This window comes from Peromyscus maniculatus, chromosome 16 (assembly GCF_049852395.1).
Source record: "Peromyscus maniculatus bairdii isolate BWxNUB_F1_BW_parent chromosome 16, HU_Pman_BW_mat_3.1, whole genome shotgun sequence".
In the NCBI taxonomy this organism is placed as follows: Eukaryota; Metazoa; Chordata; class Mammalia; order Rodentia; family Cricetidae; genus Peromyscus; species Peromyscus maniculatus.
This window is the reverse complement of record NC_134867.1, coordinates 32949512-32962068: the sequence shown is the minus strand read 5'-3', so window position 1 is coordinate 32962068 and position 12557 is coordinate 32949512. Positions and strand designations below refer to the sequence as shown.

The window sequence follows — 12557 nt, the reverse complement described above, 5'->3', positions numbered from 1 at the left end:
AGTAGTTCTTTTAAGTGAACAATTATTGGTGCACATAACATTGATAATAAATCTTCAAATTTTATGATGGAAGAAATAAAGACACAAATGAACAAGTACTGTATGATTCTAGTTTTTATTGTTGTTGTTGAATGTTTACTGAAAAGTAAACAATTAATTTTCTAAGATCAGAAGACAGTTTTGCAGGGATGTAACCCAATTTGAGGAAGTCAAAGAGACTTTTCTGGAATGGTTATGACATTGCATACCACAACCTTAAAGAGGTATAGCACACTTTCAGGTAAGAAAAGTACTCGGTCATATTTTAAAGGATGAAGCACAGTATTTTAGAGATGCTATTAAAGTTAGTTTGGGGTACATAACTCTTATGAAAAATCAAAAATTTAGCTTTATGAAAGAAAAGTATGCCTTACCCCTTTTGGTCTGAAGAATCCATCAATACATGTCTCACAGTTTATCCCAGCTGTGTTTTGCGTGCAGTTGATGCACACACCCCCTCCAATGTACTTTCCATGTATATTTAAGCTTAGATTTCTTCTGGCAACATTTTCATCATAATAGCACTCTTCAGCTTTTCCATGACAATTACATGCTGCAGTCAAAATAAAAAACAGTAAATACTAACATCATGTTTTAAATATATTTAAAAATATTTTACTATCCATATAGTATAGACACACAAGTCCTGAAAAGCATTTATACTTATTACATATATGTCAATAAATTCATTCTTGTAATAGAATTTGAAATAATTAAAGTCTCTAAGTTCAACAGAGTAGAGAAATGCCAATAGTTCACTGGTTTTTCAAATCTAACTACGGTTTCATATAGTTCAGTCTACACTCTTATGACAGATAAATTGTCAAACAAAGCACTGAATGATTAACAATCATGTAATCTACGATAAATAATGTCCATGTGTGACCCTCTGTACTACATTCTGTGGGTAAAATAGAGAGGGAGGAGTTAATTAGTTCCATTTTTCATCATTAATAACAAACAAAACTTTTCAATAGGCTAGATTCTCTGCTAGTCATTTTATATTTGTTACTATTGATTTCAATTACAATAATACCCTCTTCATACATCACTAAACCAAGTCAGAGACGGGCAATCACATACAAGGCGCAGTTTTTGGTATTGGACACTACTCTCGAGTGAAACTCAGGAATCTGCATTTCAAACTACTGGTATAGTCCTCTCACATCCTTTGCAGCCAATGAGGCAGATGTGTGGTAGGTACCAAAAAATCAGGACAGAATGGGAGCCCAAGGTAGTTTGAGTTGGATGCCCTTACCCTTGACTACCAGTGATGTGATATAAGTAATGTCCTCCTTTCACTGGGACTCAGTTTCCATGTAAAGCATAAGACAGTCAATAGTCATTAGCAGATAGGGATGTTTAAAAGCATCAAATGAGATGATGCATGCAACACCATTACCATAATGCCTTTTAGATAAGTTCAATTGATTTGTCCTGCTCTTCACCCTCTTTATCTTTTTCATGTTGCATTATAGGAATTCAAGACAGTGGGGGAAAAAAATCACTTTTCCCAGAAAAGACTGGGTAAAGCTTTGAAATATATATGGGATTTTTATGAGAGTGAGAATCAGGGAAAGATATTTGTAAAGTCTCCTTCCTCCCATAGATTTGGTTATCTGTTCTTTCATTGATTTGTTTTTGTGTACCAGAGGGCAGACGCATGTACACACACACACACACACACACACACACACACACACACGCACACACACACACGTACATGTACACGCACACCCACACACGAGTGTGCATGTATGTACACAGCTGTTTTATGTATGTATATACTCTGCTGAGTTGCCTGGCCTTACAATAATTGCCTTTCCATATCAGCATGGGTATCACCTAAGGCTACACAGAATACTACTAGAGAGTAGGTATAAGTCAATATCTTGTTGATGCATAGTTATAAGTTGTCAGGAGGTTTCTCCTTAAGCAACAGTGTACATATACTGGGCTCAGTGGATAAGGCTGAGGGGTAGGACCTGGTCTATGAAGCTAAACTCTTTCTTGTGTTAGGTTGAGAGACTGAGGAATATTTAACTGCCATTTTATGACTTATTTCTTTCATTTGTTTTGTAAATGCAAAATACTTAAAAGAATTCTGGAGAGACATGCTTCAAGAAATATATTAGTAATCGCAATTAAAATAATGCAAAGATTTTAGAATATGTCCTCTGTGTATATATGATACCACCTTTGGATTAAATTATTGCAAGTGTAATTTCTATTTTAAACTACATGTATGTCAACTTGAATTTTAATAGATTGAAAAGTGGCTATTCCATAAAGGTTATGTTAGATGACTCTCTACCCTATAGACATGATGAAAGTCATCTCCCCATAACCTCACCAATATTGTATCATATCATTCTATTAATACCATTATTAGGTATATCAAGCATTCAAGTATTTGTTAGGAGGATGGATACATACACTGAAAAATCGAACAGTATTTCCATTGTCTTAATTGGTGTGTCCTCATTTTAAGGGTTATTCTCTTCTGTCTGAATTGTGAATGCCATTTTTTTTTTCAAAAGACACACACCCATTTTGGTTTTTGCATGACAGCATTATTGTTTTTCTTACTGACATGTAAGATCTCCGAATATAGTAAGATTGATACCTCCTTGTCATGGTTGTTGAAAAAGCCTTCTCCAACCTGCTGACTTTAGATTTAGAGTATATTAGTTTCATTATATTTTTAGAGTTCTAAGCTTTATTTTAGGGAAAACACAGGAATAAACGTGTCTATGCATTATAAATGACTTTGAGGGTCTAGAAAAAGACACAAATATTTAAACATCCTCTTTTAAATATATATTGTAAGAAACAGTGGAAATTTCAGCTGTCAGTGTAGATTGAAGTGTGTAATGCAATACAGAATTATCTACCCAATATTTAGAATGGATGCTGCTGAGTATGTAAACTGTGGGCTAATGTTTGATGCTTGAGTGGCAGTCCTCATATTCCCTGCAACCAGAACCCTCTATCTGTCTATCAACATCAATGGCACTGTGCCCAGCTCTAGGTGGATGACTTCAGAGGACAAGGATGGTGTCTGCTCTCAGCGAGCCATTTTCTACTCTGTCATCAGCAACTTTCCACTCCACAGAAAATCCTTGACATGTGCTTTAAATAAAGTCTTAGTAACAGAATGAAAATTTGTCACTATTCAGAAATACACCTTGATTTAAATAAACTAAATCAATGAAAATCCAAATTAAATCCAAATTAATTAGAAAGTGATTATCTTTTATATAGAGAGTTGGAAAGGAGACATTTTCTGTTTACCTTTAGAAATGGATACATTGCCAATAGTGTGGTACTTAACTAACTTATAATTAAGATACTCATCATTAATTTCTGGGCTTTGAAAATCTTTGTTCTCCCGAGTATGGAAGTGTACTTACCCTCTGTCTTACAAAAAGAAGAAAAGACTTACGATCCCTAACATTTTAAAATTACATAAGAATGAATGGATCCTGCTAGATCAGGGATGGCTGAGAAGAGCTGAAAACAAAGATTGGACATACAGTCATGTCCGAGCGTTCAGTTGTGGCTAAGCCTCTACCTGGTCCACTAATAATAAAAACAGGTAGACACCTATCAAAAGTACTCAAAATAAAGATAACATGTGTAGCACCAAAAACATCAAAAGGAGTGTGTTTTATGATTGGAGAGTATTTTATTCAATTGTTTTAAAGTCTTACCGTGTCCAACATATGAGCCACAATAAACATAAGTTAAATTTGTTTATAGTTAACACTTGTATTTCTTGCTTGATAGCAAGCCTGCATTGGAGACTTTACATACTTTTTGAACTTAAAATATATGCTTTAGGCTTGCTCACTAAAATATTAATATTGAATTCAGCTGAATTTGGCTCCCTGCAAGTTTGAGTCTACAGTTCTACAGAAGTGTGTGCTAAGACCTTTTCTTACCCTAAGAAAAACTACAGAAACAGAATTCTCTAGAATTCAGGTCACAGAAGCTAGAGAAATGGATCAGAGGTTATGAGCACTGACTGCTCCTCCAGAGGATTCAGTTCAATTCCCAGAACCCACATGGAAGCTTACAACTATTTACAACTCCAGGATCTAACACACAGACATACATGCATGCAATAAACACCAATACATATAAAATAAAAATAAATAAATAATATATCTAGGATTCAGGTTACTAGGGTGGACTGCTTGACCAAATTAGTATCTAAAATCAGGCAGAAGGCTTTTTAGTCATTTCCCTCAGGAGAAAAAAAGGCATTCATTTTATGTCTAAGGTAATCATATGAAGTATGAACTCTTGTTGACATATCATTCACTATTTTTCATTTCTTTCACTTTCTCTTGGTGCTCATTGTCCATCAAATGTTATAGCATAATTTGTGCTAATAATCACCACAGATGCCACTTTATTATAAGTAGCTATATAATGGTATTGCTACAGAGAATCTAATTTAAAGCATTTGACTACTGATAATCAGTATTACAAAGCCATATTTCACCTTCCACATTTGCCAAAGCACTCTTCAGGGTAGTCAATATATGGAATCAAACTAATGAGTATTGACTGCTCTAGTTGGCATCATGAACCTGAGAGAGTCGGGTCTAAAAATGAGGGGGACTAAAGTCTCATGCAATAGCCAACTTTATTCAGAGTCATCAGATATTTTATACACTGAGGGTTAAGAAGAGTCATGTAAATAAGGCGTTCACAGGGACAAACTGAACTTGGCAAAAGCATGATTATTCCATAGTGGTACATGAATAACAACAGGTGAAGTAAACTCACTCCTCTCCACTACACCTGGGGAGGATCATGAAAACACATTCCAAGAACAATTCTGTGTTTTGAAGATACTAAGGTCACAAGACTCTCATCTTGTTTCTTACAAGCACTCAGAATCCTCACATGACTCCATTCTTGGACTGTTTTCCCACAATGTCTATCTACTGAAGAAAATAAATGTGGAATATGTGCATAATGGAATACTATTAAGACAAAGGATAAAATATTCTTGCTGTGATCTTGTGAATGGAACTGAGGAGCATTATGTCAAATGTAATAAACCAGACACCAAAAGACAAACAGAGCATGACCTCACATATATGTTTAATCTAATAAGTATGAGCTCATTAAATTTGAAAGTAGAATGTTGATTAACAGGAATGGGCAAGAGGGGGTGGGAGGGTGAGATGGGCAAAGGTTGGTCACTGTGTACTAACTTGCAGTTAAATAGAAGTAGTTTCTGTTGTCCCATTTACAGTATTGCAAAGCACTGTACAAAATTATAATATACTGCCTACTTCACCGAGGAAAGGGCCTTGCCTAGTTTTACCACTAAGATATAATGATTTAAGATTTGAACAGTATGCAAAGTGTATATATAACTAACATACAGGATACCATAAATTCATGCAATTTTAAATGTCAACTAAAGAGTGATACTTGTTTCCACAGGGCTTCATGTCTTGACCTCCTTGTCACATTCCACTATCTTTTCTGGCCACTGCTCATCAGCATTGTATATCCTATGTGTGATTAATGAATCCTTTCATTCTCTGGTAGCCTGGTTTTAGCATGATGATAATCTCTCACCTTTGACTGGACTCTCGTATTAGGTGATGGGTGTTAAAGGCTATTGGGTTGGGGGGGTTGTAAGTAATTATCTGGACCAAGAGAACTAATAGAGATTCTACAAGTATCTGGGTTTAGAAGACATCTCTGTAGACTTTAGGTTTCACTTACTGTTCATTTCCATTTCTATTTATGTGCATGTGTGTCTGTTTATTTGTGTTTTTATATTGTCAGTATGGGCTTGTATGTTTGTGTGTTTCTTTTTGTGTTCCTGACTATGTGTGTATTTGAATATTTTTGTGTCTGCGTCTTTGTGTGTGATTTTATATGTATTAGTTAATAGCTGTGTATCTTTGTGTTTTTATGTTTCTTTGTATTCCTGTGTTACTGTGTTTATGTTTTGTGTGCACGTTTGTTTATTGTACATTATATGTGTGTTTGTACATGGATTTTGTATGTTTTCATGTATGTCTGTTTGCATATTTGATTTTACTGTGTGTTTGTGATTGTTGTCTGTTTTTTGTATGTTTTGCATGTGGTTATGTGTCTCCATATTTTTGTATGTTTGTGTTGGTGTCTTATGCTACAAGTACTGAGTTCTTCCTGATGACAAAAAGTATATAGTATTTTTCTTCTGTGTTTCCCATAATCTTTATATTTATGATAAATTAATAGCATTTGGTAAATATTTAGAAATGTAAAATAAAAATCCAAGAAAACTGAGGTAGTAAGGCACTTGGTTGATGGATTTACTAACTATGGTCTTGGCTAAAACAAAAAATAATAGGACTATGAGATCGCCTAACCAACATTGCTTCACAGTGCTGTCCTCTGTGTCCCTAGCCAAGTAGAATGACAGGGTTGTCCTCTCAGGTCAGGAGCATACCTTCACACTCAGTCTTGGTGAGGAACGTCCCAGCTCTCCAGGGCTTCTGATGGAATCCCGGGCAGCACCGGTCACAGCTCTCCCCACACGTGTTATGCTCACACTCGCAGCGTGATTTCTAGCCACAGAGGGAGAGAAGCAGATTTTGAGTGATACACAGAACTGCAGGGGAGGCGCTGTCTCTGAAAGGTGTGTGTAGAAAAGGAGAAACCTCTGGACTGTGCACTAAAATGTAAAACTGGGGTCAGCATGTGCAGGACACAGTGGCCATTCTGGGGGGACTGAAAATGCCCTGCACCAGCGTGGTTGGTCCCTGCTGTAGCTGGCATCACTGGGTTTAGGTTCTGAAGAGAGCAAAGAGGCCCAATTGAAGACTGAATTCTGATTCTCCAGTTGATTGAGACTCTCTTTCCTGGGGCACATGCCTAACATAAGTCTTACTTCAAAGCCCTGTTAAAAGTTTCAGAAGAGACAAAATAGGAAGTTAATCCCTGCTGTGAATCCAGGTTCTTAGGAAGAGCAGGAGTTTAGAATCTCTGTTACCATGGCTTTTGTCTCTGTGCCCTGTGTCCTAGTCTCCATTCACAGCCTTTCCAAGGCTGCTTTTGGGGCTCTCAATACTAGGGAAACACTGTTCATCAGTGACCCCATTAGATAACACAGAGCAAGCTACACTCAAACTAGTCCAGAAAAATCGGGCAGGTTCTCCCATCTCTCTGAGAGGTGACATCATACAAATCATTCATCAGAAAACGAACTTTGGGTGTAATGTTACCTGTAGTAGAGTTTTAGTAAATGCAAAAAGTATTAAATACATAAATAAATAAACCAGCACAGCTTTACAGACACCCACATATTTTCGCAATTCAATATATCTCTTCCATAGGCTGCACAGCTGATGATTTTGAATTTCACCAGTTTGTTTATGACAGGAGAAAAACACATGCTCGTTCATCTTCTTGAGCCTATGTTCACCCAATGCATTCATTGTCGTTAATGAAAAGTTCTACACAAAAGTTTTCAAGCTTGTTCTCCCTTGGCAGTTTCAACACTCCAATACTCTCTTCCACCTGATTTCTGATTGTCCCTCCCCCCACATCAGCTTCCTGTCACAGGGACACTTATCCGCTCACCTCCATGCACAATTTTTATTTCTTTGCATCATCTTTTTTTTTTTGATTAAAAAATTTTAAAGGACTGGACAGGTAGATTGATGGCAAGCATCCTCACAAAGCTAAATCACGCAGCAGGCTGTCATAGCTAGAGAGGCTTCAAAACAGATACCACTTTGGAACCTTTATGGGAAAAGAAAACTAATCTGTTTTCTGATGCAGTGACGGTTGGATTCAAAGTCTATCATCTTAACTGCCAGCTCCATTTCACCCTGGCAAGGCTTCCCGTTAAAGCATTTAAGTGGGGACCTGACACCCATTCACAGCATTTCCTTTCAGTAAAGCCTCTCTTGAAGTGTTTTACAGTGTGGCATTTCGTTTTGCCTAAGCATTCTATAAATATACATACATTTGTTGCCGGATCAAGTGGACAAGCCCGGGCATGACCATAACAGATGCACATCCCGCCAACTGAAATATCCTTGACTGAATAGTAATACTGAAAAGAAAAAAGAAAAAAAAAGCCAGAAAGAAATGTCAGCATTGCTGAAAGTAGAGGACAGGAAGAGCAGGAAGAGGGGGCAGGGCAGTCAGTTCAAACTTCACCTTTGCCTTTGGACTTCCTTAGATGCATTCTTGTTCTTCCTGAGGTAACTCCTAGCTTTGCACTCATAGCCCCCCAAAAGAAGGCCTTCAATTTATGTTCCATGCCTACCTTGGGGATTTTTTTCCCCATGGACATTATGATGAACAGGCTGGAGTACCCGCTGCCAGAGCAGTTTTGACCTTGAGGCTGAGGACAGTAATTCTTCATAAAGTTGTTTCACACAGCTTCTCATAAAACAACCTCTTAGTTGTGATCATGAGAAACAGTACTTGTGAATCAGGATGTCCTCTTTTACTTGATAAATTTGAAATGTAACAATACCTTTAAGGGAAACTGTGGTGGTAACAATATAATTTTTATCCAGATTCACAAGAAATTTCAAAGGAAAAAAATGGTAAAGTGAAATTTTGACGTGCAGAAAACTTGCTTTTTGTTATGTTAAAATGTTCTTACAACTGCTTTCCTATCTGAAATTAACACAAAGCTACAGTCATAGTCATTTTAAACTACCAGCTATTTTTAAAATACTATTCATAATTATAGAGCTGGACTAAATTGAAATTTTAATTAATGTGAATAACGTTTTATAATCACTAGAGTTTTTTTCACATTATCATTTAGTATCCAAATAACCCTCTCAGTGAAAGAAAGCTCTCTTATTACAACTATATACAAGAAAAATTGTCAGCTTCAGTAAGAATAAAATGAACATATATCTGAGCTTCCTGACTAGAAATCATTTATTATTCTATGTATTTCTTTTTTTCTACCCTTCTTCTTTTGTTTTAGTTATATACATATAGTGTCTTGCAAGATATTTTTCCTATCTTAGGTTATTTGTTATACTGAGACTTGGAACTAGTGGAACATGTTGAGAAATTTAGGTAACTTAAAAGAAAAAAAAAACTCTCCTTACTTAACTTCATCACTTAATGATATAGATACAAATGGAGATAATTACTCAAGAGGCTGGTGCAGTATTATTGTAGATGCTCTTAAAATTAATAAATTTATTTTAAGTGTAAGCACATACTGCTTTGCTTTTGAGTATGAAGAGCTGAGATGCAATATTCTGTTTTTATATGTTTAAATTTGCATGTAGTGTTCATTAAACTTGAGCACTTTCAGAAAACCTATTCATATACTGACTCAAAGGCTCATATACAATGCAATTGTACATAATAAATATGTAACACAACCCCCACCCAGCCCTGCAAAAGATGATTAAAAAACGAACAGTATTTTTTCATTGATGTCTCCTGATGTACTTGTCAAATAAGAATAAATTTCACAACAATATTGTTCAGACTTCTTCATGTTAAAAATAAAATTAAAGGTGATTTTTTTTTCAATCTGTGAAGATTCCAAACAATGTTAAGAAATAATGATTACTTCTGCATAAGGCAATTGACAATCTGGCGAAATATAATACAAAGTAAAATTTGCTTCAGGTTTGGAAAATAAAAAGCACTAGAACGTCTACCATATGTTGTGTGGAGATAATTAAAACTTGGTAGTTAGTCTGTGATGATGGAGAGGGTAAGCTTGGGTAGGTTAAGCAATGAGTAGAAAAAACAGGTGAAGAGTGATGAGGAATTGTGACCCTCAGCTCACTGTGTCATAAGTAGGTCCAGTGGTGGCAGTGGTCTGGTCTTCATAGTCTAGATCTACTGTTCTCTCCTCAGGTTCAATTTCATCCTATCACTCTACTGCTCCCTTATACATTCAAGGATACAGTAGAGCAATCACTTTGTTAGCATGACTGTGCCTTAGGATTCAAAACTGAATTGGAACTATTGTAATGGCTTGGTTGTGTGGGGACAGGCACTATACAGATTCATGATTAGAGCATGGGGTACATAGGGAGGAATTGGGCAGAATCAAAATTAGGAACAGCAAACTGGGCTGATCATCCTTCTCATAACAACCACAGAAATTTCAGTGTGTTTGGTACTGAAGAAAAATACACAGTTAGTTTTGATTGTCAAAGATCTGTTGAAAAGACAATTTAGATTTTTGTTTGCTTCTGTTAATTTTATTCACAAAGAAAAAAAAGCATTTTGTAGAATCATTTTCCCCATGGAATGGCTTTTTTTAAATTTTGTGGTTTATAATCATTAATGGGGCCAGAATATTTGATGAGATAACCTGGTCTTTGGACCAACAATATTGATATCTCTGGAAATTTCTAGAATAGTGCAATCTCAGTCCTGCTCTCTACCTACTGAATTAGAATGTGGTTTCCACTAGAACACCAGCTATGTGTATGGTAAATATATAAAAATGCATTTCTTCATGTGCGTTTTGGCCAAAAGTGTTTCAAATCCCCTATACTTCAACAAGTAACAGCTCAGAGCCAATTGTAAAAATACAGATCCCCTAAAGTGACAGAAGAAACTAATGTAATGTTTTAAGAAGATTATGAACAAGATATTATGATCTTCATTTTACAAAAGAGGAAATTAAAGTTGAAAAATGTTGAAGGACTTGATAAATTCCACATAATTAATAAGTCACAGAACTTGGATTTGAACAAAGGAGAGTGTTCTGTGTTTTAAAGTCTCTAATGATAAATGGTCCTACAAATCACAGACCAATTTCTCTCTCGATCCTTGACCGACTGTTAAGAAGATGGGCATGGTGTCATTCAGGCTCCCGTGCTGTCCCCAACACTTACTCTTCTTGTGACAATGGGATCGATTTCTCTGGGGTCTTTGTGAGCAAACATCATCAAGTCAGCGTTCAAGGTGCGGATCCGCTGAAACCTCAAGCGAATATAGCGAGCAGAGGTGAAATCCAGGAGTTCAGGGGAAGGATCATCAGCACTTGGTCTCCCATTAATCAAAGAAATGTGAATCTACATGGTGCAGAAAATGATGCACAGGGTTAGTTTTCTTCCTGCTTCTCCCCACATGGGAATTGCAGGGTCTTGTTCACACATCCAAGTGAAGCAAAGTAGTGGAGATATGTACAGTCATCTCAATAGATGTTCAGGGTATAGTGCTGTTCATCTGTTATATGTTCCAGATACTACATGCTGTACTTATTTGTAATTGTTCTCCTAAGCCTTTTCATCATCTTGCTTCTCATAGCATTCCCAGAAATTAACTATTAAATCAACTATATTTTCTACAAATTAATGTGCTATAAATTATGTAAGAATCTGTTATATAGTAAAAAAAAAAATAAGAACACTTGATAGAAAAATGTTAGCCATATCTGACAAAACTAGGACTCTGTCATGGATTAAAAATAATTCTGAACTTGAAATCTTTCTATGACGAATGGGGACATATATTTCAGAGATAATATACAGGGCAAAAAATGATAAATTTTGATGGAAACTAGATAAATCTTAGCTCTCAGACATTTCAATAGATTTACTTTTGTTATGATTTATTTATTTTTTAGTAATTGATAGACCAAGAGGACAAAAATTCACACAGGCTATTGCATAGTATAAGAAAAATGGATTGTCTGAAATTGTATTAAACCTGGATGTAATGATGACTTTTTTAACAAAAATAATTTAGCACATTGACATCAGAAGAAATATGATTTGATCAGAGCATCTTCCGTATATAAATAGAACTTCCCCAAATGCACAGAAAGCTGATGTGCTTGCACCAGACTACCTCAAAAAAACAGATAATTCATTTTTTCCATTCTTTATTTTTTTAGTTCTCTGAGAATTTCATATAATACATTTTGATCACATTTCCTCCCTCTTCTCAATCTTTTCAGATCTTTCCCCATTCTTTCTCCCACCCAATTTTATATAGAGATTTTTTTAAAGTCCATCAAGTACAGTGTGCAGTGCCCATTAACTCTTGCATGTCTGGCCCTCACTGGAGCATGGTCTACCCATCATATCCCTAAAAGAAAATGTCTCTTCCTCTCCCAGCAGGTATCAACTACTCATAAAAAAGCAGAGAATCTACTGAAGGACAGATAAACTTGGTTCAAATTAAAAAAAAAAAAAGCTACCACAAATAAAGGAAATAGGTCCTTAGTACTTTTAAGAATGATTTCAAATCATAAGGGAAAGTCAAATAATGTACAATAAATTTGAACAAAATAGGTATGGCAACATTATTGAAAAAACACAAATATAACTGAATTATCAACTACTGATAAAATTCTATCATCTTATAATAAGGTAACGGTTAACTAAAAGTGTACGGGTAAACTATTTTTCCAGTTTTTAGGTTGAAAATGTTCACCAATATTGAAAACACACCTTGAGAATGAGACTAGCTTTGTATGGTCACGTGTCTGACTTCTATGAGTCTAGAGCCAAATGGCACAGATACCTCCAACATGAACTGGG

The 12557-nt window shown here is 35.8% G+C and overlaps 1 protein-coding gene across 1 annotated transcript in view; it reads right to left on the bottom strand.

Annotated features, from left to right (window-relative positions):
- The window catches only part of Lama2 (laminin subunit alpha 2), a 571985-nt gene that overhangs the window by 338122 nt on the left and 221306 nt on the right, over window positions 1-12557 (bottom strand). Inside the window, exons 5-8 of the mRNA XM_076552567.1 lie at window positions 10905-11084; window positions 8030-8119; window positions 6509-6626; window positions 414-592 (exon numbers count right to left, since the gene is read on the bottom strand). Coding sequence (XP_076408682.1) covers window positions 414-592; window positions 6509-6626; window positions 8030-8119; window positions 10905-11084 — 567 coding nt within the window. The remainder of the gene's footprint in view (window positions 1-413; window positions 593-6508; window positions 6627-8029; window positions 8120-10904; window positions 11085-12557) is intronic.